A 25,915-nucleotide genomic window follows, 5' to 3' on the forward strand; every position below is an offset into this window, starting at 1 on the left:
CACCATGCAATGCGCCCACAATCTCTCTCAGAAGCTCAATGGCACATGATGTGCTGGAGGAATGGGAGGTCCATGTGGATTGACCTGGTGAATGAGCGAATCAGGGGTAAACAGAACTGTGTACCGTTTCCTCAGACACGTTATTGACTGTGTAGGATTGGCTCATGCAGCGCTTGTGTCCCGTGTGGATACATGCATGTGTGCTCCAAAACATCAATGAGTATGAATGAAGCTGTGTTTGTGTACCAGCTTACATTTATTTTAGGGACAAATTTGTAACTAGAAGTGACCTAAATATCTGGCAAAACCTCCTTTTGTAGATGTAAAACAGGTTAGGTTAGATTTAGGTTATACAGTAGTATTTATAACTAGCTGTATATTAAACCAATAGAAGTCTCTGGAATATCCCTTAGAGTGATATATATGCAACAGATCAGAAGTGTGCTCTAGGTAGGTTTATCTGTTTAGTAAGGGTTAACTCAGGAGGTGAAGATAGATGGTTTGAATGGAGTGTGGATTCTTGATGCTGTTGTCTTTCTGTCTCCAGAGAGAGAGAGAGAGAGAGAGGGAGGGAGAGAGAGAGGGAAAGGGAGAGAGAGAGAAAGGGAGAGAGAGAGAGAAGGAGAGAGAGAGAGGCTCAGAGCAGCAAGATCTATTCTTGTATTCCTCTTTAATTAACATGTAGTTAATCTATAGTGTTTTGTTCTTATGTTTTTTTTTTATTACTGCAAATGGATTTTTCCATCCATCCGTCTGTAAAAAATAAAAATAAAAATAGTACTAGTAAAATAAAAAAATAACATTTGGAAAAAAGAATACTAAGTCTACTAATAATAACAACATAAAATGGTTGAAGGATTGCTGAGATGCTGGGTTAATGAATATTAATAACATTTTCTGTGTTGGCTTGAACTGATTTGCTGAAATCAAAACAGGGTGATAGTTGGTGAGTGCCAGCCAATGAGACTGGTGTTTGTTTAGAAGTTCCACCTACTACTGAAGGAACCATTTCCTTCTAGTGATAATACCAATTAATGAATAATTCTAAATGAACTGCTAAAATATATTTCTGCGTAGATTTTGACAGAAATATACAACAGAAAATATTATTTACATTTAGTGCTTCAATTCTGCATGGTATGTTAGAGTATGACTCTCTCGCTCCACCTGTCCAATGTGTGAGAGAAACACTGAACACTTTAAACCAAGCAACAGTGTGACGAGTGGGCGGGGCCAAGAGCCGTGGGAATGGGGCGAGGCCGGTGGCGTTAATGATGATGAGCGACACCTGTGCCACTCACCGTATGACCCCCTCGAAGGAGCTCTGGAAGGACAAAAGGAGGAGTGACGACAGTGTTGGAAAAGACAGGGCCAGGCCTGGACTATATTGTTTATGTACTGTCTGTGCGTGGCAGTTGCACTATTTTCAGTTTTGTGTTTATTTTATTATTAAATGTATTATTTAAATGTCCACCCGTTCCTGCCTCCTTCTTCCTCGAACCACAAACTTTGTTACAAACAGCAAGACAGGCAACTTCACACTAGACATGCTGTGCACTTACTGACAAGATTTGAAAAACCTATTCAGGCCTATTCAGGCTACTGAATTTAAGAACTGAGTTAAAGGCCAGTAGGTAAAAATCTAAATATATACTAAAATAAATTCACTTAAGTAACATTGAATTAATGTTCCTTTATTAGACTATGGAAACACTGAACATTGAACTGAACATTTGCAAACTTACACTGACATTAATAATCCTCTCAACAACTGTGACGGGAACTTCATGGAATGTTTTTTTTTATGGCCAAGCAGCTACATGCAAGCCTAACAATCACCAAGTACAATGGCAAGAGTGAGATGGAGTGGTGTAGTGCATGCTGAGAATGGACACTAGAGCGGTGGAAACCTGTTCTGTGGAGTCATGAATCATGCTTCTCTGTTTTCTGGATACCTTGAGAATGTTTCCTGCCTGACTGCATCCAGGCAACTGTTGGGTGAAGTTTGGAGGAGGAGAAGGGATAATGGTATGGGGCTGTTTTTCGGAGGCGGGTCGACCCCCTTCAAAGCATAATGCTTCAGCATACCAAGACATGGAAGTCCGTTTTCTATTCCACCCTGCGTTCCATTCAGAATGGCTCATTCCTATGCCCTAATCCCTTCAAAGGGTTTACCCTCCAGAGTGAGAGCTTTGAAGGGTTGAAGGGTGTAGGGAACCAAACAACTGTTCCTTGAAGTGCCCTTCTGCGTCACCAACCCGCACCCAGATGGAGGCACCGTCATCATGAAAAGAATCAGCACAAAGAATCATGGGGGGCTGAAGTGTCCATCAGTTGTACCTTTTGAGTCCTTCATTCCGAAGTTTACAGAATTTCGGTTTGGAACGACCCTTCAGTATGGCGGCCATGATTGTTTTCACGCCAAAGTTCCCTTCAGAGGGTGTTATAACCCATTTGCACAAATCAAGGTCCATAAAAATGAGTTCTATGTGGAATCTATCTATCTATCTATCTATCTATCTATCTATCTATCTATCTATCTATCTATCTATCTATCTATCTATCTATCTATCTATCTATCTTGTTCCCATCTCTTCATGTCTCTCTCTCTGTGTTCTGCAGGGTTCACTCCCTCCCTCCTCCTCTCTCTCTCTCTCTCTCTCTGTCATTGTATTGTGTAGTACGGTTGAGGCTGTGTGTGTGTGTCTCTCAGTACAGATGCTGAAGGGTGATTTCTCTTCTTTGTGACTCACAGCGTTGTGGATTTGACATGATCGTCTGGTTCAGTAAGTAAAACTCACCTATGCTATTAGTGCCGCATCGTTTCACGGTTAATGCATGTTTGTAGCGGCGATCCTCAATGCGGCGTGCAGGAACGTGGAGCAGCTGTGCTCAAATACATGTGTGTGTCTCTGTCCTTCAAATGCAGAAGGTTGGCATGCTGGCAGGTGGGGACACATTAGGTTTCTCCCCGTGACTCAAACGAGTCCGCGGAGCTCCTGACCAGTGTCACAGCTGTTTTTTCTCCAGTTACAGTTGAATGGGATTATGTCAAAGCTCTCCTACATGGGTGCCCTCAGATCAGATTTTGCTGCCGAGCGGTGACGGGGACGGTTCCTGACGCTGTTGAGTTAAACCGCTTCAGAGTAAGTCAGGCGGTGTAAAGTTTGTCTTGCAGATGTAGATTTTTAACGTTGGCAGGGAAGGATGTTTGGCGGTGACCTCCAGAGTAGTAGCTTCACTGCGACAAACAAGTTTTTTTAAAAATGTGGATGATGGGCTGAATAAGAACACGGGGGGGACCTCATCTGTTCCGACGTCAGTGACATTGACAGTAGTGCTGTGTACTAAAATCTTAGCCCAAATGTACTATTACAGCAAACTTGTTATGAAGATTACATGCATGTTGAAAACATTATATTGAGGTTTTATACAGCAATGTAATATCTGAACAGGTTAAGCTGATTTCATAAGTGGTGGACAACTGCATGCTCAGCATTTTAGTCGTGCATTAGGTGTCATATGCACAAGCGCTTCAGCTGTAATGTGTGTCTGCTGTAATTACTGCAGACATTGACTTCTGCTGCTGCTGTGGCTCGTCCTTCATCATGCCCGGCAGCGGGAGGCTCACTCATTACCCACGCGTGTTGGGGTGTATGATTGTATCTGTAGGGGATCAGGTTAGTGCATGTTGCATTCTGATGCGTCATCCCCGCGCACATGTGCTGGACGCTCATGAGCCCACAGCTGGGCTGTGACAGACAGAAGTGCAGCCCGCGGTGCCGGATTGTCTGTCACACGGAGTGTATGCGGCGCGGATGAGGTCAAATGGTTTGCGTTATCCTGGAGGGATCTTTTTCTCTTTTATTCACAGCTTGTCTTTGTGTTTGTGCACAGAGTACAGTATTAATCATTAGCTGAGGCACTGCAGGGTTTTGAGTGGGTGGGGGGCAGCTTTGTGATCTACCACCATTCAGTACAAATAAACCTGGCTAAGGCATGCTTCATTATTATAGGCCCATGAATCGCTGTTGCATCAATTCTGTAAAAAACAAAAAAACAAACAAAAAAAATTAGATGCATTTCATATAGTTAGGTACATTCAAGCTCTAAAAGACTGGAAATACAGTACAATGCTGATCATTATACAGTGTTTGAATTGTAAATAGAAATAGCAGACATACAATAATGTAGCTTTTTAATTTTTAAGGTTCATAATTTCAAACTTCAGCATGTCATCCTGAAGTAGGGACCCTAGAAACCAGAACATCTCAGAGACTTTCAAGCTAAACAGATTGAAAATACTTGAGCCTGAAGTTCGAGCATCTGCTTTGCACGTACATCAGCGCTTGCGCAAGGTGACTGGCAATATGCACAGTTGCGCTGTACTGTACATTAGTTGAAGAGTGCAATACAAAACTAAATAGAAGAAAAACACACAGTATATCTATCGCTTCATTGTTGTTCTAACTGTGCATTAAATGGCAGATTCTCTATTTTCTTTTTCTGTCCTTCAGAGCGATTGTCCTGTGAATGACATGACTCAGTGCTGCCCTCTGATGTCTGGGAGAGTATAAAAAGCTATTATACTCTGCATGTGTCGCAGAATGCAGAAAATGAAGTACTTTAGAGACCACCTAAAAACCCCTCAGAGCACATAGCCAACGCATAACAACATCCTGGCATAGTGGCAGTGAGTTCTGCGCACTGTGTGTCCTGCATTTTCAGTCACATAATAGTTTCAGGATTTAACAGCAGTTGAACAGGGCAGCTTCTCCCCTCAAACACATCCCAAGATGCTGTTCTTCACATCATCAGCCTCAAAATCAAACCTACATTCTTGCTGATGCGTTCAGCTCTGGTTTGACACCTGAAGGGCATGTAGTTGTTGGAATCTCATAGGCTCTGTCCCAAATGTTGCACTTGATCTTGTGTTGTTACAGTGAACATCATGTCCCAGCAGGTTGCTCAAGAGCGCCCCCTCAAGTGTCCTGTCGTCTAGCCCCACAGCAGTCCACTACCACACAGCCAATGCGGCATTACGTCACCAAATCGTGGCCTCAGAGGTGGACTTGGGCATTGCATTTTGTTTCATGGCAATGAAATAGGCAGATGAAACTGTTTAGTAAACCTATAGCAGAACTATTCACACACAACAAAAAAATCATTTGCTCATTTACTCTAAATCCAGTCTTTAGTAGTGATGAAAGTGCAATACTATGAAAATAATCGGTTCTGTTTGTCTGTACACACTGATCAATCAGCCTGATCTCACAATCAAAACGTACATATTTAGACGTAAATTAAAACTGTCCAATACGTATGTGCCTTTACGTATTTACAGTGTCGTTTACGTATTATCTGGACGTAGTTACAGGTTCGATACGTATCTAAATTTACGTAAAAACAACCTAAAATGCGTACAGATAGAACATGTTATCTGACCAGTCAGTTATCCATAGAAATTTGCTCATGAAGCTGCTTTTCAATGCGTATCTGATTAATTTTTTTTAATTTTTATGTATATATATTATTAGTTTTTTTGATAAATGTAAGATCCCTATACCCCACCCGAACCTAAACCTACCCATTTTATACAGAATGTTAAAAGAATAAAACATAATAATTTTTTTTATATAAAAATATAACATTAAAACGTTATTTTGTGCCACTAACGTTAATCCTACACCTACCCCTAAACCTACCCATAACCATTTCTTAAAACTACATAACGTTACTTTTATAAATAAACAAATAACAGACAAACAAACGTAACGTTAATCATTTATTTTTTGTGAAAATATCAAAACTGGTACCAAAAGTAGTTCAAATGATAATGAGTTCCAGTCGCAGTCCTCTATATGGAGGTAATAGTTTTTATAGGGTACAGAGCAGAATTTAATTTATTAATCTGTGAAATTATGTATCTGTCTTCTCTCCGTGAAGGCGCACTGGCGCAGCACCAGTACTGATTTCAAATGTTTCAAAAGACGACATGTCGCAATCTGTGACGAATTAGGTGAGAACCAATGAGAGTTCGATATCAGTGCCATAAACCAAGTCGTGGAGCACTGCCGCTATTTTCAAATTCGAATCATAACGAGCGTAGGCTTTGACTGTGACGGTCACTGTTGCTGAGAATTAAGATGAAGATCGATTGATAAAGGGCTGAATTCGGATATGTTCCTTGCAAACATCTGGATTCTAAAGATATGGAGTACAGCAAACAAATTAAATGGATGTGATTTGTAATTTTATGCTGTGCTTTTGTGTTTGTATGGTTGTATTGTCAGTCATTGGATAACGAAAATCGCACAGCAAAATATTACAAAATGGTTAAACAATTACATAAATTGTATTCATTTTAAGGTTTCAAAATGTAGTCTCGTTTAACATTATGTAATCCCCCGAAATGAGTTTGCCGCATGCACAAAAATGTTAGATGAGTAAGCTGCTTTCAATAAAAACATGTAACGTTATTGATATGACAATTAAATACAACAGATTTAAATCATTAAAGCCACGATTTTAATATTACGTTTTTTTTTCGCTGCTAACACGTACCTATTTGTACGTTTTACTGCTATAAATACGTCAGAATTGTACGTTTTTATGTGCATGAAAACGTAAGTAAATGTATGTGTGGTAGAACCACAATTAACGTAAAAATACACACTTATTCTCATGAGATAACGTTACAACGATCAATAGAGAGACTGCTAACAAGTAACATTGTTTAGTAGTGTGAGTGTAGTAGCTGGTTTTAGCTTTTGTGGTAACAGACTTGTTTTTCCAGTGAATAGTGGTGTAAAATGGTTGTTTTTGTCATAGCGAGAATTGCTTGCAGCTTTACAGCTAAACAACAGAAGTCTCTAAAAACTAATTTTCTTAAACTTTTTTTCACATTGAAAGTCTGGTTCAGTATGCACAGATCATTCATTTGAGCAATAGGAACTCATGAGACATGTGACTTCCAACCCATTACTTTTCTAGATTGCTCCAGGAATGATTTCATGTATTTTATATCAAATAAGTGTGGTAAAAAAAAAAATCAAGGCACTTCAGTGTCTATAACTTTCAATATTTTCGAGCATTATCAAATCTGGTTTATAATAAGCCCAAAGGGTCTGCTTTCCAAAGACCCAAAATTGTGTGTGTAACACACTGAAGTAGGAAACCATTACATTTATAAGTTAGGTACAGCACTTTCAGCTGTGAGTCCCATAATGGGGGGGGGGGGGGGGATTTAACAGGTTAAAATACCTGTTCATGGAGTACCTTGAAACTGAGTGAGATACGGGTTCAGAGCAGCTTCACGTGAGGATGAGAAACGCTTTCACATGCACAGTATCAGTACAGTAGCTGTCATGCTAGTCTGTAAATTAACTGCATTGCTAATCTCTCTTAAACTGCCATAAATCATCATTTATCATTTATAGCACATGATTCACTGAATGAAATATGATTCATGCAGCTGTTGTATAATACTTTATTAATGGCATCAGCAGTCCTTATTGTGAAGTCATACTGCAGTGAGATGAAGTTATCTGAGCCATTAGAAGTTGTGTGAAACCTTTACATTGCAAAAATTGTGCTTGTAAGTAAACATTAAGATTATCATTTATGAGAATGCCAGATATTTTTATTGAAAGCGATTCATAGTGCATCAAAGGTGTACATAACGAGTATGACCATTGGGATTCAGTTTGACACAAGCAAAGGTTTAAGTTTTCGGCTATTTCATAACGGCTGACCATCTTTAGCACTAAACGGTGCATGATATTACCACAATACAGTATTACTATCTTGAGGGTACACACTACTCCAAGATGTTAGTATTCACCCTTTGGGGTAAAGAAGGTACAAAGCTGTTTCTTTTGAGGGAACTGTCCCAGTGATAAGCTGGTAGTACCCTGAAGCTTTTTCTGACAGTGAATTAACAATTCCATTCTAAGTATTACAGGTCTAATTACACAAATCAATATAAATTTCTAAACAATTAATAATCAATAGCAAATACACATAGGTAAATACAAATCCCTAGTAGTGCAGCTTCTGAGCTAAATGTGCAGATTCATGGAGTTAAACAGCATGAGGAGATGAACTCTGTGGACCAGCTAGGACAACATATTTAATATTTGATGTGTTTTTCAGATCTGCGTGCGTGCTCTGACACGTTACAGAGAGCAGGGTTTGAGTAGTCAGCTCTTCTGAAGCTGTTCTGCTGTAGAGACGTCAGTCCTCAGACGCACCCTCATGCTTCCCATCTCATCCGTTCTCACCAATGGAAACAGTTTGAACATATTTGCAGTTCGTCTAAAAACACTTTCTCTTTAACCAAGGCTGAACTGGGAGGAGAACGTCTGACAGATACAACACTAACTTCATTAACACAAACAGCAGTGATGAATGTGCTATGTTTATGTCCGTCTATATGATATTTTGATGAACTCTACTGGTGAAGTAATGTGTACAGTATGGACTACTGCTACAGTGTTCTTATGCTGCTGTCCGTCCCTTTTGATGCATGATAAGTGAATGGAAAATAGCAGCAGGCAGATAATTCAAAACCTCTTCTGTGTTTCTGTAACAGAGGGATTTTTGAGTGAACTGTCCCTTTAAGATGTAGACGGTTCCTCTGATCAGAGATGTTGCAGCATTGCAGTAGTTGATTCGGATGTTGCGCAGGACTTGCATTTATACATTTTAAACAGATCATCTGTTCTACCCATTTACTTTACTGACAGAAATCGGTCCACGCCAGCTGTGTTTTAGATGGAGCTGTTCGCATGTCGAATTGAATTGATTTTCCTGCCCTCACCACACTGTGAGTGTCCTCCCATGCAGCCGTATCTGCAAAGCAAAGGTGACATCCTCTGCGGTAGATCAATATGCACCGTCAGCAGATAACGGAGCCCTGGGGACGCTCAGCGGTGACATCTGAGAGGGCTTTCACTGAGCGCAGCCGCTGGAGGTCCCCTTACACAGAGACCGGAGGCAGGAAGTGACATCATCTGCTCTCTCTGAAACGGATCGCACCCATCACAGGAAAGGGCAGCGCGCCACGACTCTGCTCTTCAGCTCATTCCATGCTTTTCTAAATAAAGCTTCAAAATAATGTTTGTTACACAAGACAGAATATTTGAAATCCTGTGTCAGTGCTTGCAGGTTATTCTAATTAAAAACCACCACTGTACTCACAACATTCAGCGTTAACGCTCTTTAAAAGTCATTTAATAATCCTCAAGAAGAAAAGCCCTGCTCATAAAAGAAAGACACTGAGATTAAATACGGGGAAGAAACCTGGGGCCAATGACGTTTGTCACATTATCTTCATCTGTAGTCATGAACAAGTCCATTATTTAAAACAGAAAAAACTTAATTATTACATAGTCTTGATTAATGTTGTTTGTAAATTTAGCTGTTGTTGTTCAATGTAAATTTGTGTTTGGGAAAGCTTTAATAGGAAAAATCAGTAGTATGTGTAGAAATTAATAATTATAAACAACTGTATTTTTATTTATTATTACACTACTGTTTAAAAGCATGGGGTATATACAATTGTATTGATTTATTGGCAAGGACACATTAAATTAAACAAAAGTGACAGTAAAGACGTTGAGAATGTTACAAAGGTTTCTTTTTCTATATAGCTTTATTTTAATAATAAAAAAAGAACATCACAGTTTCCACAAAAGTATTGAGCAGCTCAACTGTGTTCAACACTGATAATAATCAGAAATGTTTCTTGAGCAGTAAATCATCATATTTTCATGATTTCTGAAGATCATGTGACACTTTTTTAATAAAAAATAAACTTGCCGTAATTATGTACAAACCTTATGGACACCTTATGCTAAAACATAAAGATACTGGATCATTTTTAGCAATTAGCACAAATAGCATTTATAGTCCATATCTTATATTTCCTAAATGTCTTGTACCTGTAACGGCGTTAAATGTGCTGTCACGTGGATGGGAATATGCACAGAAATGATATGCAGATGAGGTAAAACTAGGCGTTGTAAGCTGGTGATTTCAGTTAGGGTTAGGGTCAGAAGCACCACATTCTCTAGCATGTGATTGTACGTGTACACCTTCAGATGTTTGGGCAGCTCTTTCACCAGCGCCGGCGTTGAGAGACAGGGTGCATTAAGGTCTTGGCGACTGCTCAAGTCGTGGTATGTGTGCGGACATGTGAGAGACATGGCGTGTAATATCCAGCACTCTCCGTAAAGACCTGACAACCCCGGAGTGATCCGCAGCGACAATCTTCAAAAGACCCTCTCTCACCACCGACAAAGGAGGACTCTTGGGAAGAAAGGCAGCGTGGCTCGCAATCTCTTTACCCTTTACACCAAAATGACTTCCAGTGGCACCCTTTCATCCACAGCTATTTGTTTCAAAAATGGCCCCGTCTGTAGGGAGATCTTCACATTCACAAGATCACAACACAATTAGAGCTTGCCACTCAGACAAAGAAAAGCTTGGATTGTGTTTAAGGAAATATATAAAGTGCGTCTGAGAGAATCTGGTAGTGAGCTCTTTGTACAGCTAAAGAAATCGCTCAGCCAAAAATTACAATTCTGCCATCAATTACTCTATTGTTACTCTAACTGTTCGACATAAAAGAAGAAATGGTTAAGATGCGCTTTTCTAATTTAATGTGATTACACAACCGTGGCTCGCCATAAAAAAGTGTGTATGTTGACGTTTCTTCAAAATGCCATGTTCTGAGCTCATGAAATGGTATTGTGTAGGGAACCACATGAAAATAAGTCTTTATTAATCGATAATCTGCCCTGTTTTTTAAATGAAAAAAATAAAATACAAATATTTCTCCAACTGTTGTTCATTTCTGCAGTGAGTTGCATGTATAAGTTAGTTTTGGGAGTTTTGCAGAAATGTTTGCATATTTTTCTAGTGAGCCTGTGTTATAGACAGTTACAGTGCTGAAGTGTTGAAGTTATTTTTATGACTCATGCAGTATGTCTAGAATCTGTATATTCCTATATTATTTGTACCTGCATGACAAGCATTGGTCAGTACGATTCTCCAAATCTTAATTGAGTTTGGGCTGAAATACTCGCAGTGTTCAGGCAGGAATGAAAGGAGCAGAATGTTCTGGTTGTGGTATGTTGACAGTGCAGTGTTGAAGAGATCTCTGTGCTCTGTCTGGTTCTCTCCACTCGTCATTACCGTCATCATTACCGTCTCTCCTCATTCACACGGTGCAGGGTGCGTCCTCACCGCCTCACTCCTGCAGATCAGCAGGGAACGATCATGCTTTCTGGAGCAGTTCATACTGCACAGTTACAAGCTGCATGTCTATCTATCTATCTATCTATCTATCTATCTATCTATCTATCTATCTATCTATCTATCTATCTATCTATCTATCTATCTATATATCTATATATTTTTTTCTGTTTTTGAGCACAAACACACGCATGCACAAACACACACATGCACACACACGCACACCAATACAAAAATAATGTGAAAAATATTTTTCTATAATTGAAATACCTGAACGAACCAGCTGACCATGAAGATTTTAGGCACAAGTGCTTGATATTGACTCACTTTGCTCGGCTGTAAAACTGTGAGCAGTAAATGTGACAAAATTAGCATTTTGTAATGGTAAACCACTACTCAGTGGAAAACTGCAGTCACATTACTGATAAATGCAGTGTCTAATGCTGCAAAGTGCTCAGACATCACATTGTGTCCCATACTGACTGATTTCACATGTAGAGGAGTGGTTAAACTAACAATTACTTTACATCTTCATGTTCATTTACAATTAAATGTGTCTCATTAAATAATTACAGGTCTACATTAATAATGAAAATGCCCGCACTCCCTCGGATTGCTCTAGCATGTCAACTATTATATTACTCGTTTGAGGATGGCTTGGGAAAGAGCAGCTACTGAGAAGAAATACTGATCAAAGAGAGGAACCGAAAGCACAGAGTGCTCCATGGAACGGGATAGCACCATATTTACTTTCTGAAAGGAAGGCTTTGAAGGACAGAAGTACAGTGGGTTATATGGTTCATGTTTTGAGATGTGATCAAGCGTCTATCTCTCACAGCCACATCTTCATCTGTGCACAGTTCAATGCTATCGATCCTGACGAAGTCTGCGTTTGGAAGGATTCTGCTGGAAAGGGTGTTATTAGAAACGATAGGACACAAACACACACATTCCTGTGGGCTTTTGGACGATGCATGGGCTTTGGGGGATGTCATGAACTAGAACCAGATGGTGGTTTGAATAACTGCTAATCAAGGCACTTTTCTGTGTGAGCTCAGATATGTATTTAGACAGCTGTACAGGTTTATGTTCAGTCACAGATTGTCACAGTAGAGAATCCTCCTGTACTGTATCCTCACGTTGCTTTGAAATTTCTTGCATATGTTTAGAGGACTTCCTCAAGGTCAACTTGTTGTGTGCCTTGTTTATGTTCTGAACGCATCATTTGTCTTTGTCAGTCTTATTCTTTGCTCTCATAAATCATAAGATAATTAGACTCTGGGATGGTTTGTCACCTCGTTTACAGCGATAGCATCCTGAGAGCATTGTTGAAATATTGTGCATGGAGTTGTAGCGCTGTCTGTTCAGATTATGCACAGTGTTGTTTCACAGTGATGATGTGAGAGGATCTGTATTATCACCTGTAGTACCTTCTGGAGAGACAGTACGCTGGCCTTCATTGGCACAGCTGCTGGAGCTGGTGTTGGGAACAGTAGAGATTGATTAGTGCTGAAGGCCAATGGAAAGCAGACCCATCCCAAACATGCCCTGCTTGGCCAAATCATGCCAGAGAGCTTCACTACAGTAATCATAGAGGAGCTGTGCCAGGACTCATACGATGAGCCATTCCCTATAGTGATATACCTAAAATACATTTGTTTCATACTAAATGTGTAATTCAAGTCTATTGACACATTTACACTCAAGACTTACTGATATAAAAATGAGTACTAATTGTGCACAATGTACATGTCTTATTATTTAGCCTAATATGTTTTTTTTTATATCACTATTGATGAGGATTGAATGATCTTTGAATAATATTGGTCATTAAATGCGAGATATTTAAAGTGTACCTAAAGTATAATTCTGCACAATTATGGTGCATTAAGCACAAAATGAGTTGTTCCAATTGAGCAGACTTGAAGTTTACCAGTTTAGTAAACCAAAAGAACAACTGCAGGGTATTTTTATTAAGTACACAACCAGTCAAACGTTTTTGAACGGATAATATTTTTTATGTTTTTTAAAGAAGTCTTTTCTACTCATTTTATTTGATCCAAAGTACAGCAAAAACAATACGATTTTGAAATATTTTTTATTATTTTTCATTACTGTTTTCTATTTGAATATATTTTGAAATGTAATTTATTCCTGTCATTTCAGAGCTGAATTTTTAGCATCATTCCTCCAGTCACATGATCCATCAGGAATTATTGTAAAATTCTGATTTGCTGCTCAAAATCATCATTATTATTATGTTGAAAACAGACAAGTAAATTACATACATTTAAAGCATCCTTGCTAAATAACAGTATTAAGTTCTATAATTTCTATTAATTACTATTTAATTCTTATTGTTTAAAGACTTTGGATTGGTAGTGTACATATGTAAATGTATTTGTAGTATACTTAGCATTAAATAAATGTATTTCCAATACATTTTTAGTAGCCTATATGTATCTTTCACTAAGGCTCACTCTTAAACACATCAAGTTGAAGTCTGGAAATACAAGAGTGTTCTGACACACAGTTACATGTTCATTTGCTCCTGACAAAGACATTCTCTGAGAAAAATGCTAATGTTTCTCTTTTAAAATGGTACTGATCTTCTGTCCTTGCTGTTTAGTCTTCCAGATAGATTCAGTCAATAATCGTGTGTCTTCTGATGAACTATGGATGGGTCAGGTTGGTTTAAGTTGTGTTGGTATATAGCTACTGTGTTGGGAAGCTACTTTAAAATGAACTGAATAAACTATATTTAATAGATAGTCCAAAATTGCACATAAAGAAACTTTTTTTTAAGAACTTTTTAAGTAGTACAAGATTAACAAAACTAAGAAAATTACATTACAAATTAAGCTTTTAAAGAGCTGTTATAGTATATGCATCTAACTTCATATACCAGATGATGCTTTTTAATTGGGCAGTTACAGCATTAATTAAACATGGGATGATATTAAAACTGAACTTCATTTTGACTCATGAAAAAAGGACAGTGGGGCTAAAATCTTGTATTTAAAAGAGCACATATGATCATAAAGACTCAGCTCGCTCTGTGGTAAAGCTGTCAACATCATGCATCATGATTCAAAAGTGTTTTTAAGTTGGAAACGGTAGCTTGTTACTGGAACAGTGACACTATGTTTAAAACCATTGAGGTACTGTTACACTGCTTAAAAATGTAGCAAGTAGCGTCATTGCCCTTAGATCACTACTCTCCGACTATGCTTATAAATGCTGCAGTTTCCATTGCATTTAACAACTATTTGTGGCTTCGTGTGATTTCAGAAAGTGATAAATGTGAGATTTGCCCTACAGGATGTAGCAGCATTAGTTAGCTGGTGTTCAAATGTAGCACAAATGCATTAGCGTGGATGCATTATATAAGTCTGTACCATTGCTAGCTCCCCTCCAGCTAACCTTGCTGCAGTGTGGGATGCATTGCCCGCATTTCTTGATAGCGTCAAGCCGTATGATGCGCTCCGCAGTCTCGTTCAGATCACACAAGCAGTGTAGACGCTCACATGTCCCTCCAATAGTTACACGGCTCTGTATTTAGTCAGAGAGCGATCAAAGCGCAGCAGGCCACAGCTATGCATGTGATGAAGAAAATCACAGGAATAGGTGGACAACCCCTCTGTGTGCAAACCAAACGCAGATGCATTGATGACACAGTGCTGTGCGCCTTGCTTTCCTAGTACCTCTCTCACTTTTGTGCGGCTTGCACCTCTGAGAAACACTCACGCTTATCTCTCTCTCTCTCTCTCTCTCTCTCTCTCTCACCCTCCCTCCCCTTCTGTCCTCCTCTCTCTCTGTTTCTCTCTCTGTCTCTGAAGGAGTAATGGAGCGGATCACCATGTAGACAGCATCCGTCGGGAAGCAGGTAGAATGGGAAACCACAAACGGAGAGCCGTCGGTCTGCAGCCGTGGTGAGCGCAGACGTGCTCAGGACCTCAGCCGGGATCTCACGGATGGCTGTCGCGTAACGCAGAGGAGCTCTCGTCAACTGCGGACCGCGGACAGGATCTTTTCCTCTCTCACCTCCTGTTCTCTCTTGCGTTACTCTCGTTTTTTTTAGACACCTGTTCTCCAGCTGCACCAGGGACTCCTTCTCTGCCCCGTGTGGCATTTTCTCTATTTTTCCCATCCGCTTTAAAGAAAAGCTACCAAGCAATACTCAGTCACCATGGGTGACATGACAAATAGCGATTTTTACACCAAGAACCAAAGAAATGACAGCAACCATGAAGGGGGATTTGGATGCTCGCTCATGGAGCTGCGCTCCCTCATGGAGCTCAGAGGAACGGAGGCGGTGGTCAGAATTCAGGAGGACTACGGAGGTACCGAGGGACTGTGCCAGAGGCTGAAAACCTCGCCGACAGAAGGTGAGTGTGCGCTCTCTCATGCCACCTTCACAATCATCCCACATGAACTCGCTCCCGAGCGGTGACACTCTTTCAAATGCTAATCATTTCCATTCCTGTATGCTGTGAGCTCTCTCAGACAGGTTCTTCCCCCTCAGACCTGATGCTGATGCTGGTTGGCTGTCTTGCAGAGTCATTAACTAGGATGTGTCTCCCAGGCAACAGCACAGGGGTCAAACTAAATTTGCTACTTTGTACAATGATAGTGTTGCTGGGTAGAAGAAGCCATGCATGCTTCTCCATAGGGTTTTAATAACAGATGCAATGACTACAGGATGCATTTTTGCGCATTTTCTCGCATTAAAAAAAAATCAGCCACCTTTAGAGCAGAAAGGCGCTTGCTTGCGTCCGTGTGTAAAATGATTGGCATCTTCATTGTTGCATGATTTGTTATGACCTGACAGTGATGCGTCTGTGCTATCCAACGCATGCACCATTCGATATTCTCCTATCGAACGCGTTAGCTTGGTTTGACATGTAGCTGTGTGTGATATATGTGTAGGAGTAGATAGCTTGCTATAAATGTCATGTTCTTCCCGTGTTCCACCATATTGTGAAGACTGTCCTTCTGTAGATGTGTTCCCCACAACAACGCTAGAGCCCTAGATTGATATATCTGTCAGCCTGGAGGACAGCATAATCTAGCCTTCTCTGCAAACTATGTGTTAGGAACATGTTTAGGAGCAGGCTGTTGATCTGCTCTGCTGGAGTGACTTGTGCTGACACCCCAAGTGTGACATGATAATGAAGACAAATGGTCACATCTAGTCTCGTTAATAAGCTTAGCAGTTATGCCTTCTCTCTCAGGACACAGTCACCACTACCCAACAATGACCATTTAGCACTATCATACACCACTTCCTGAGATTCTTTCTCCCATTTTTAACTTGTTCAGTCCATTTTGAGTCAACCTATGAAACACTATCATATGAAAGATGCTTCAGAAAGAAATGTTCAGCAGCTTAAACCACTCACAGACATACCCCCTCCAGTTACTTGTAATAGTAATGCATTATCTACTTAGTTACTTTTTATGGAAAGTAATGCATTACAATACGTTTTGCATTACTTTTTTTGTCACCTGGGATGGGCTTGCTTATTTATTTCTTAATAACAGAAAACCCTGATATGTTCTTGTTCATTTAAAAGTTATGTGTTACTGTACTTTAATAGTTACTTGAAAAAAGTAATCTGATTACGTAACCTGCATTACTTGTAATGCGTCACCCCCAATACTGCTCCCCTCAAATCTGAGCCAAAGGCAAGGTTTTGCCCTTAATAGTATGTCTGTTTTATGATTTCCAACACTAAATGAAAAACAAAAAGTAAAAACGACCTATGTATCACCTAAAAAACCTATTCAAATTGTTCAATGAATAAGAAAGAGAGACCAAGTTATCCAAGTCACCACCAACTGATCTGTCAGTTCCAACAAGGTTGACATCGGCCCCTTCGGCTGGTCATTCTTCTGGACCACTTTGTACCAAATTATGTCCAGATTTGACCAACTGGGATCCATGTAACAGCAGCCAGTTGCACCTGGATTCCGCAGGGCGGGAGGCATCCAAACAGTGAACACGCTCTAGACACTAATGTGTAACTTTATCCCTCTTCGATTCCTTCAAGTACTTCAGTCAATACTTATGTTTTTAATATATGCTTACCTTACTCATACAAGCAGTGATAAACCAGGGCTGATGGTCAGTTCATCTTTGCTCAGTAAAGAAAACGCTCTGTAAGGACAGTACGGTTCTCCCTGGATCCCCCTGGATGCTACGGTACATTACGTGGGTAGTATCTAGCTGCTAAAGCACCTCATTTTCCCGAAGTTGTGGGTGTTGGCCGCTCTCACAGAGAGAGTTCCTGGCAGATGGGAGCCGAGCGAGATATGGAGGAGCCTGGCGACCTCCCAAAAAAAGAGAAAGCATCTCCTTTAAGTCCGCTCAATTCAGATAATGCTGCTGCTAGCAACCACAGGCCATCAGGGCGAGGTATAGGTAACGAGGAGTAATCAGAACTGGGGAAAGGACTTGGGAAGGGTTGCTATTTTTACACAGTACAATGTAAAGCAGGAATGAATGACTAAGTTCAGACAGCGTTCAGACAGCGGGAAAGACACTTCTGTCTTCACTGCAACCACGTGCCGTATAGGTGGGCTAGGGCATGACAATGCCACGTAGCTATTGTATGCTAATGGCCTGAGCTGCAAGATTGCCAGAAGTGTCTGTTTGCTCACCGTGACTGTCCTCCTCCATGCCGTCCTCTGTTCTCATTTCTATTTCAGTCTGATGGCCCATCTCACTTTGACGCAGTGCACATACTTGCCCGAATTAGCCTGTTTAAAGTAACCAACATTTACTCTCTAATCTCTCTAATCTCTCCGGTCACATTTCACACATCTTGATGTGTCTCCTGACTAATTCATATGAAGTGAGAGGTAAAATATCTCCTGAGCCTGGCCCAGTACAGCATAGGTGTGTAAAAGCCACAGATGTGAAACTTTTAACCTTGGCATTGAACGTGAATGCTTCTGCTGCTGAGGAGAAAATGCCAAATGCTGCTAATAGCCAATTTTTTAAGCGATTAAAAGAAACAGAAGGGCTGTGAATATTGGGAGTGAGACACTCCATGCAATCCGATGCGGGTAAGAGGCACTGAAGGTCAGAGCGAGTTGGCAAAACATCCCAGAGCAAAGCTGCAAACACAACATGACCGTCACAAAATGATCATCAGTGGGCCAGCTCCGCTTATCGAAGCCAGCGCTTCACCTGACCGATCCCTGGTGACGCTTCGACATTGTGCTGAAGGACCCGGTTCTGGAGCAGTGACAACAACTGTTGGCTACTCAAACACTGTCCCACCTTGGCTAGGCTGTGCCCTCATCCCATGCCCTTGATCGGCACGCTAATCTAGTCCGCTGGTCTGCGTTCTCATTCCCCTTTCACAAACCTATTTAGTCTAGGGTCCCAACTGAATTGCTCAGAAGGAGTACAATCTCCTCTATTAAGGACAGTAGTGCTGCCCTGATTCCAGCAGCCATTCTTAAAAGGAGAAAGCAGTTCCCTCAGAGGACAGATTATAAATAAGAGACCAGGCCACACTTCTCCTCTTCTGAGAGACAGATGCTCCTGAATGGATGACCTTGGAGGGTAGTTAGAGTCGATGATGTCGGCACAGAAAAGTGTGTGATGCATGTAACATGATCAGGGGCTTAAGAGCGATCTGAAAAGGGCTGGGGACACATGACAAACCTTATTAGCCTGCCTCATGAATATTAAGTAGTAACGTCAATCAGTAGTTGCAACTCATTTTCTGAAATACAGCGTGTGCCAGGCATGTAAGGAGTACTGTTCACACATTCATTTGTTTGATGCAACTGGTTGGAGTTGACTTAAATTTGGTCTTAAAGTGTGACATTGACATTTTTATATGTAAACTGTATAATAATTTGGGTCACACTTTATTTTAAGGTCCAATTCTTGATATTAACAAACCATTAAATTTGGCTTTTGCCCCAATAAACTGTTAATTCACTGCTTATTGAAGGTAGTTGCTATGTTTAGGTGTTGGGTAGGATTAAGGATGATATATAGAATATAGTCATGCAGGATCATAATAGGCATGCTAATAAGCATCTAGATAATAGTGAGAACTGATCCCTATCCTAAAGTGTTACCATCATTTGTAGTCTTTCTTTGTGCTATCTGCACCCAAATATCATGTCATGTCCAATCTGTCGTCTGTATACATATCTTATTGTGAAATACATATTGCATTTTTGTAACCCTGTACATGGACACTTAGATCATGCCACTGCATTATGGGTGTTGAAGTTGTCCTGCATTTTTCGGTAGGCTAACAAACATCTCTTTTTCTCTTAGTTTTCTCTAGTCATGTAGCACCGATCTAAAAAAAATAAAAATAAAAAATGCATCAGCCAAGTTCTCCTCTTCTTGCCAGCAGTGAATCACCCCTTTAAAGCTGCTGCTTTACGTGCCCAGCGATGCTTTTCTCTTTGCTCTGCAGCCACACAAAACAAAGCTCTTAAATTATGATGAGTAAAAATATCTAAATGAACATAATCATTTCTAAAAAGTTGTGACATAGTGGAGGGAACCTTGAATGAGACACACGAGCCTCCAGGCTCAGTTGGTGTGTTCTGGGTCAAGCACACGTGTGTTTGAAGCGGTCGGCTGCTCTCATGACTCTGGTGAAGATGGGTCAGTGAATCCCACCCTGGGCCTCCCCGTCCGTTACGTCTGATGTCTGCCCAACACCGTTAACCACAGCCAGGTCGCATGCTGATGTGTTGCTTTTTTATTTTGCGCGCCCTCTTGACCTCTGCATCTATCTTTGCACCTGTGTTCACATGCTGTGGTGTTGATGCTGTGTCATCCGTTCCCTTTCGCAACATTGAAACTGGCACATTTCAGCAAAGTGTGAGATGTAGATGAGTGCGTTCTGGAGTGTTTTCAGGGTGAGCACATTGACACATGCAAATAAATAAAAAATCTGATATTCACTTATGTAACCCTTCTTAGACATACATAATTCTTTCTTATTTTCCAGGAAAATGTATCTAAACCTTTTTCAAACAAAAAACATTTTGTGAAGAGCAAAATACATTTAATTTAATCTAATATATCATATATAATATATTCTCTTTGAACAGGTCCTAGTATTTAACACAATTAAATGTAGCTCAGTTTTAGGACTTTTGGATATTTCAGTAGAAAACAGAACAGATACAGATGACACTGGTGCAGAAAGTGAGTCACCTTGCTGTGATTGTGCTTGTTACATCTTTTTCTCAGTGTAATAGTCCAATATCAGACTGGTGAGCTTTACTGTACAACATCAAGTGTGCTGTAAATATCAATTCATTTAATTAGTAATCATTTTTCAACCAAAAATTTAACTTTAGGTTACTCTTTTTTTATGTCAACATCAAATTTAATGCAATTTACTTTCTAATTGAAGCAATAATTTGGAACTGACCATAAATAGAAAATCATTTTGGCTTTATACATTGTGATGACCTTATAAAACTATATTATATATGTCTGGAAATCATATTTATGAGATTGCTGCTCACAGTCTCTTCCTCCCATTTGGTTCTTAACCAACAGTAGTTACCTTAAAGATACATTTTTTACCTGATTTAAACCACAAAAAATTGTTTTGTTGGAATAAATAATTGGATTTGCATTCAGTGATGCTAAATAATATTTTTTGATTTGAATGAAAACAGTTCATTTAGATTTGCCGGTTACTGTTAGTTGTTCAGTGCAGCTGATGTCCAAACAAGCGCAGTTATTCCAGACGCTATTCTAGACTGTTTCCCACCAGTTTAATCTCCATTTTCACTTGAGGAAACATTATGAAACTAAAATGGGTCAGTGCTGTTTGGTGTTGATTTATGCACATTTCATATACAGTATGTCAAGGAATGGCTTTCTCTCGCAGTATCCTCAAAAACTACACTAATTCAGATGTATATGCAATATTCAGTTGTTTAATGTCAAATAATGGAACATAAACAGGAAAAGAAAAATCCATTATGTTTCCAGCGTGTAATGCAGTGGCTTCACTATAGATATGAATTTATAATATTAAAATAACATTCCAGTCTAAAGTAATATATTAAAATACATTTATTTCATATTAAATACAGTTCAAACCTATTAACATATTTACTGACATATCATATAACAATAATTTAACTTTATTTGGAGTACTACTGTACATGCACATTACACAATATCTTAATATTAATCCTAAAATGTCACTGTTTTATTTAATGTCACTATTGAAGAGGATTGTACAATCTCTGATTGATATCGGTATTTAATTGCAAGATATTTAAAGTGTACCCTTAAACAGAGGCACAACTGGACTTCAGCAGTACTTCCACACAGTTAAAGTGCTTTAAGCACAAAATGAATTGTTCCAGTTTAGCAGACTTTATTAACAGTTTAGCACACTACAAGTATTTTTATTAAGTACATAAATATGTAAATGTGTTTGTAGCATACTTAGCATGAAATAGATTTAGTATGTTTATTTGTGTGCAGGGAAAGTTTTGGAAAGTGCTTTCCTATAGAGTTTGGGGGATCCTGTGCATGCTAATGAGAAGCTTTGTGTTGGAGATTCATCTGAGCCCGGCATCAGAAACCTGACACTGACATCCCAGCTGAGAGACAGAGAGAGAGGATGGTCACACACACACACACACACACACACACACACACACACACACACACACACACACACACACACACACACACACACACCACACACACACACACACACACACAGGAAGCATGTGAGCGTGGGTTTTTAAGATCCCTAAGCCTGTTCTTCAGCATATAAAGAGCAGACATCTCCTTACATCCACAGGCCTCCGGTCTGAACAGGAAAAGCCCTTGTCAAAAACACCACTGCACAGCACAATGTCTAATTAAGTTGCCCTCAAACAGTAAGCATCCATGTTAACCACGGCATCATGACAGATGTTGGAGATTCATAACCAAGTCCCACGCTGAAATCTCTCCGTCCACCTCCACAGGCGAGCTAAATTTATGTACTTCTGTAAATCAGCGTGTCAGCTCAAACCCTTCTCGCGTGTAAGTCACCTTGATACCACCAAAGCAACATCCAATAGGGACAGAGGCATAACGCTAGTGCGTATGAAATATTACTGCGCGTGAATCACCTATTCTATAACCTAAATGAATTATACAAGAAAAAAGAAACATTAATCGAAAACAGAAAGGTACTGGCAGTTTACCGGACATTATTCTTTCAGTTGCTGTAATGTAACAGTATTCTGAGCGTGTAGCCAGAAGGTGTAAAAGCAAACACTCAACAGACATGTTCAGCCAGTGATGAGGGGTATTTGAGTCCCAAATCAATTAAAACAGAAAAGACTGCCCGGCTGAGAAACAATATTGGTCATGCTTGATAAAGCTCAGTCATCAGTTCATGCACATTTAAAGAGTGTTGAGCCAGAAAATTCATTTAGCAAGTAACTATTAGTTGTTTAGGAGAGAGCTGCAGTGGGTGATGCCTGAAGCCTTAAGGCCAGGATATATTTCTGTTTAGAGCATTTTAAGAAAGATCCTCGACCTGGCGGGAAAATAACCAACACACACCCACTGAAGTCCACACAGTTGTATTGTGCTGCCAGAGTAGTTGTTCTTTAAGGCTACTTGTCTAGTCTATTGTTTTATTAGTAAGTTGTCACAGAATGTGACTCAGCGGTAAACTATAGGCTATTACTCACCTCCAACAGTTCAGCAAAATGCCATACAAACTAGTTCTGGACAAAACACTGCAAGCATCTCTGAACCCCCAGGAAATAACAAGTGTGTGTGTGTGTGTGTGATTTGTTAAGCTAGAGTCGAAGTAGAAGTATTTATTTATCAGCACATGTGAGTGGGACTATAAAACAATGACCAGCGATGGCCAGTTCGTTTCTTCTCAGTTTGTGGCCAGTCAGTGAACTTCTTCTGTATACAAGCACAGTTCTTACAATGGGACACTAGAGGAACACTTCATTTGAAGATGCCCTTGTTACACACGTTACATGTACTTACTATTATAAGAACAATTATTTATGCATGATTACATGCAAGCCCAATCCTAACCATATACTGTAGTATGTACATGTAGGTAATTAATATTACTCAGTACTTAAATGTATAATTACACTGTGAGAAGAACACTAAAATAAAGCATAACTGACTACTAATCTACTGAATTGATGTCAGAATCAGTTTTGTCACTAAGGACATGGGAATCCAGTGTGGGATGCAGCTCTGTACATGAGTCTGTACAGCTTCATGTATTCATTTCGGATACACTTTTCTGTACAGCGGAGCACCTACAAGCTTCCTTTTGATTGACATACAGTGATTGTATTGGCTGAGCACTGACGAGCGCAGTGACGCACAGATGGGCATCAGTGCAGGTGTTCTGGTGTATTATCATCTGCATGTGCTGCAGTGCCCAGTCAATACCCACAGTGCTTTATGTGTAGGGTTTCCATGGTGATCTATTTTTATCCACACTGGAAAAGCTAGGCATTCAAATATGCAATAGTGTAGGTCCTCTCGCTCCCTCTCTCTTTTAAAAGGGTAATTTTTGAATATCATATCAAGTGCATAAGCATATGCAAATATCTCCAGTGAAAAAGGATTCCAGCGCAGTTTGAGCTGCTGCAGTATAAATAGCAGAGAGAAGATCCAGCGAACGTTCACACAAAGTGCAGAAATCAATCTTTCCTCATTTTAAAGCACACTTATTCCCTGCTCTCCGTCTATATTTATCCCAAATATACGGCGCTGCACGACGAGTGTGTATGTGTCCTGGTTTTACACCCTAATTAAAATGATATTCAGTGGTCTCATGAGTCCCCAGAGCACGTCGATTCACACTTGTTCAGTGAGTAATGGGGTCAGCTTCACTCCTTCATCCTTCACTCCCTCGTTCGCTCTTTATCTTAATGCTGATTCCCTTTAAGTATACAGTGTGCTTTAAAATGCACCTTCTTTAGGTTTAGAGGCAATGAAATGGTCATAGGTCATGGTCAAACTCTGCCAGCATTCATTCGCCTGTTGTTTCGGATACAAGCATACAGTAAATATAGAAGTGAGAAGTAGGACTTGTGCGCTTCTTTCCCGTCTAATGCACTGAAGTCAGATGTGCTTTTAGTAAACTTCTCCCCCTCCCTTGTGAAAACAAGTACACTTTACTTTAAAATAGAGTACTTATTACAATATACTCGAGCGAACTGAACCTACTGTTTTCAGACACTTAATCGACAGTTAAATTGACAAGTAAATGCAATTAGTTGACCCACTTTAATTGGATTTAAAAGAAATGATATATGTAACTTCATAATTACTCCTGTTGTCTAAAAAGCACTAAAAAAATGTCTATCTTTAAGTACACTTTTGTGTCATTAAAATTTTTACAGTATATTTACTTGTAAGGTTTTTTCATATACTTTTAAGATTTGAGACCATTATGAATGCTAAGTTAAGTAAAAAAAAAAAAAAAAAAAAAAAAAAAAAAAAAATAACTTAAATTTTATTGAGTAAAATAAATATTTCCATAAAGATGCACTTCTCTCTAAAGGCACGTTTAATGAAGAGGTGGCGAGTCAGGATCGTCAACTTTATCCTTGGTACACAGGCACAAAAAAACACTGTTTATTAGTAAATAATTCAAATATCTCCTTCCTGTTTCCCCCCTGACACATTTATGGTAATTACTTTTGCCGATGTTTTCCGGCAAGCTTAAGCCTATTGCGTGCATTTGAACACAGAACTATTCAGCTGCGCTGCGGGACAATAAACACCGTCGAGCTTCTCTTCACCGTCACAGCCGCACGCCCTCGTGTTGTTTCCACCAGCACGGCAATTTTTCATCACTAATTGATGTATGCCAAAAATATGAAAAGGAGAATCCTAAAAAAGGCCTGAGGCCCACAGCCCGCATCTGAACTATGACGTGAAAAATTGGCCTGAAGCCTGGCCCAAGGGGGGGAAAAGGTTGGGATGAAATGCAGGACTCTAGACCAGCCTAAAGGTCTAGTATATATACTGAGTATATACTGAGTCTTATATTGTCTATCAGCTATGACTATTTTAGTCTTTCGAAGGACAAAATGGCATAAACGACATAAAATGCAGGCCAGGAGCGAGGCTCTGTGCGGTTGCACACTTGGCACAGCCCTTGAAAGTCGAGTCAAAGTCGACTAATCGCTGATGACGTCATTGATGAACAAATATGTCTGGAGATGTGACAGACCCCTTGTGCACAGCTATGGCATATGACACAGCGCTGCCCACATGGCTATTGCTCCTATAACAGCTCATTTTTATCAGTTCTTTTGCCTTTGAGTCGTTTTATTCATGCTCTTTAATGCTCGTTCAAAATCATATATAGATAAAGTAGCACAGTAAAGATTACATTTATATGAATGCATTAGTGAGAGCGATTGCGTGTGTGAATTAATTCTACAAGGCAACGTCTCTCTAGTAGTAGTGACAATGTGGGATTTAGTTATTAAGAAATATATGCTTGAACTTTTCAGTTTCTAAGCTATTTTATTGAGAAATGACAGAACAGTACATTTCCACACTGAATGATTCTGCGCGCGCGTGATCTGCGTGATTAACAGCGATTAATTCACCTGTACAATAAGCTGTTTAGAATATGCA

The 25,915-nt window shown here is 39.8% G+C and overlaps 1 protein-coding gene across 9 annotated transcripts in view; it reads left to right on the plus strand.

Annotated features, from left to right (window-relative positions):
- Window positions 1-25,915, plus strand: part of atp2b2 (ATPase plasma membrane Ca2+ transporting 2) — a 134,268-nt gene that overhangs the window by 54,308 nt on the left and 54,045 nt on the right. For 7 of the 9 annotated variants that reach the window (XM_052568932.1, XM_052568930.1, XM_052568923.1 and 4 more), the window contains exon 2: window positions 15,099-15,647. In XM_052568932.1, the coding sequence (XP_052424892.1) occupies window positions 15,449-15,647 (199 nt within the window). In that variant the 5' untranslated portion in view covers window positions 15,099-15,448. Of the gene's footprint in view, window positions 1-2,655; window positions 2,787-3,131; window positions 3,147-15,098; window positions 15,648-25,915 lie in introns of those variants that run through there. The other 2 variants (XM_052568924.1, XM_052568925.1) reach the window with 2 other exon arrangements.

The sequence above is a fragment of the Carassius gibelio genome, chromosome B11 (genome assembly GCF_023724105.1).
Source record: "Carassius gibelio isolate Cgi1373 ecotype wild population from Czech Republic chromosome B11, carGib1.2-hapl.c, whole genome shotgun sequence".
NCBI classification, from domain to species: domain Eukaryota; kingdom Metazoa; phylum Chordata; class Actinopteri; order Cypriniformes; family Cyprinidae; genus Carassius; species Carassius gibelio.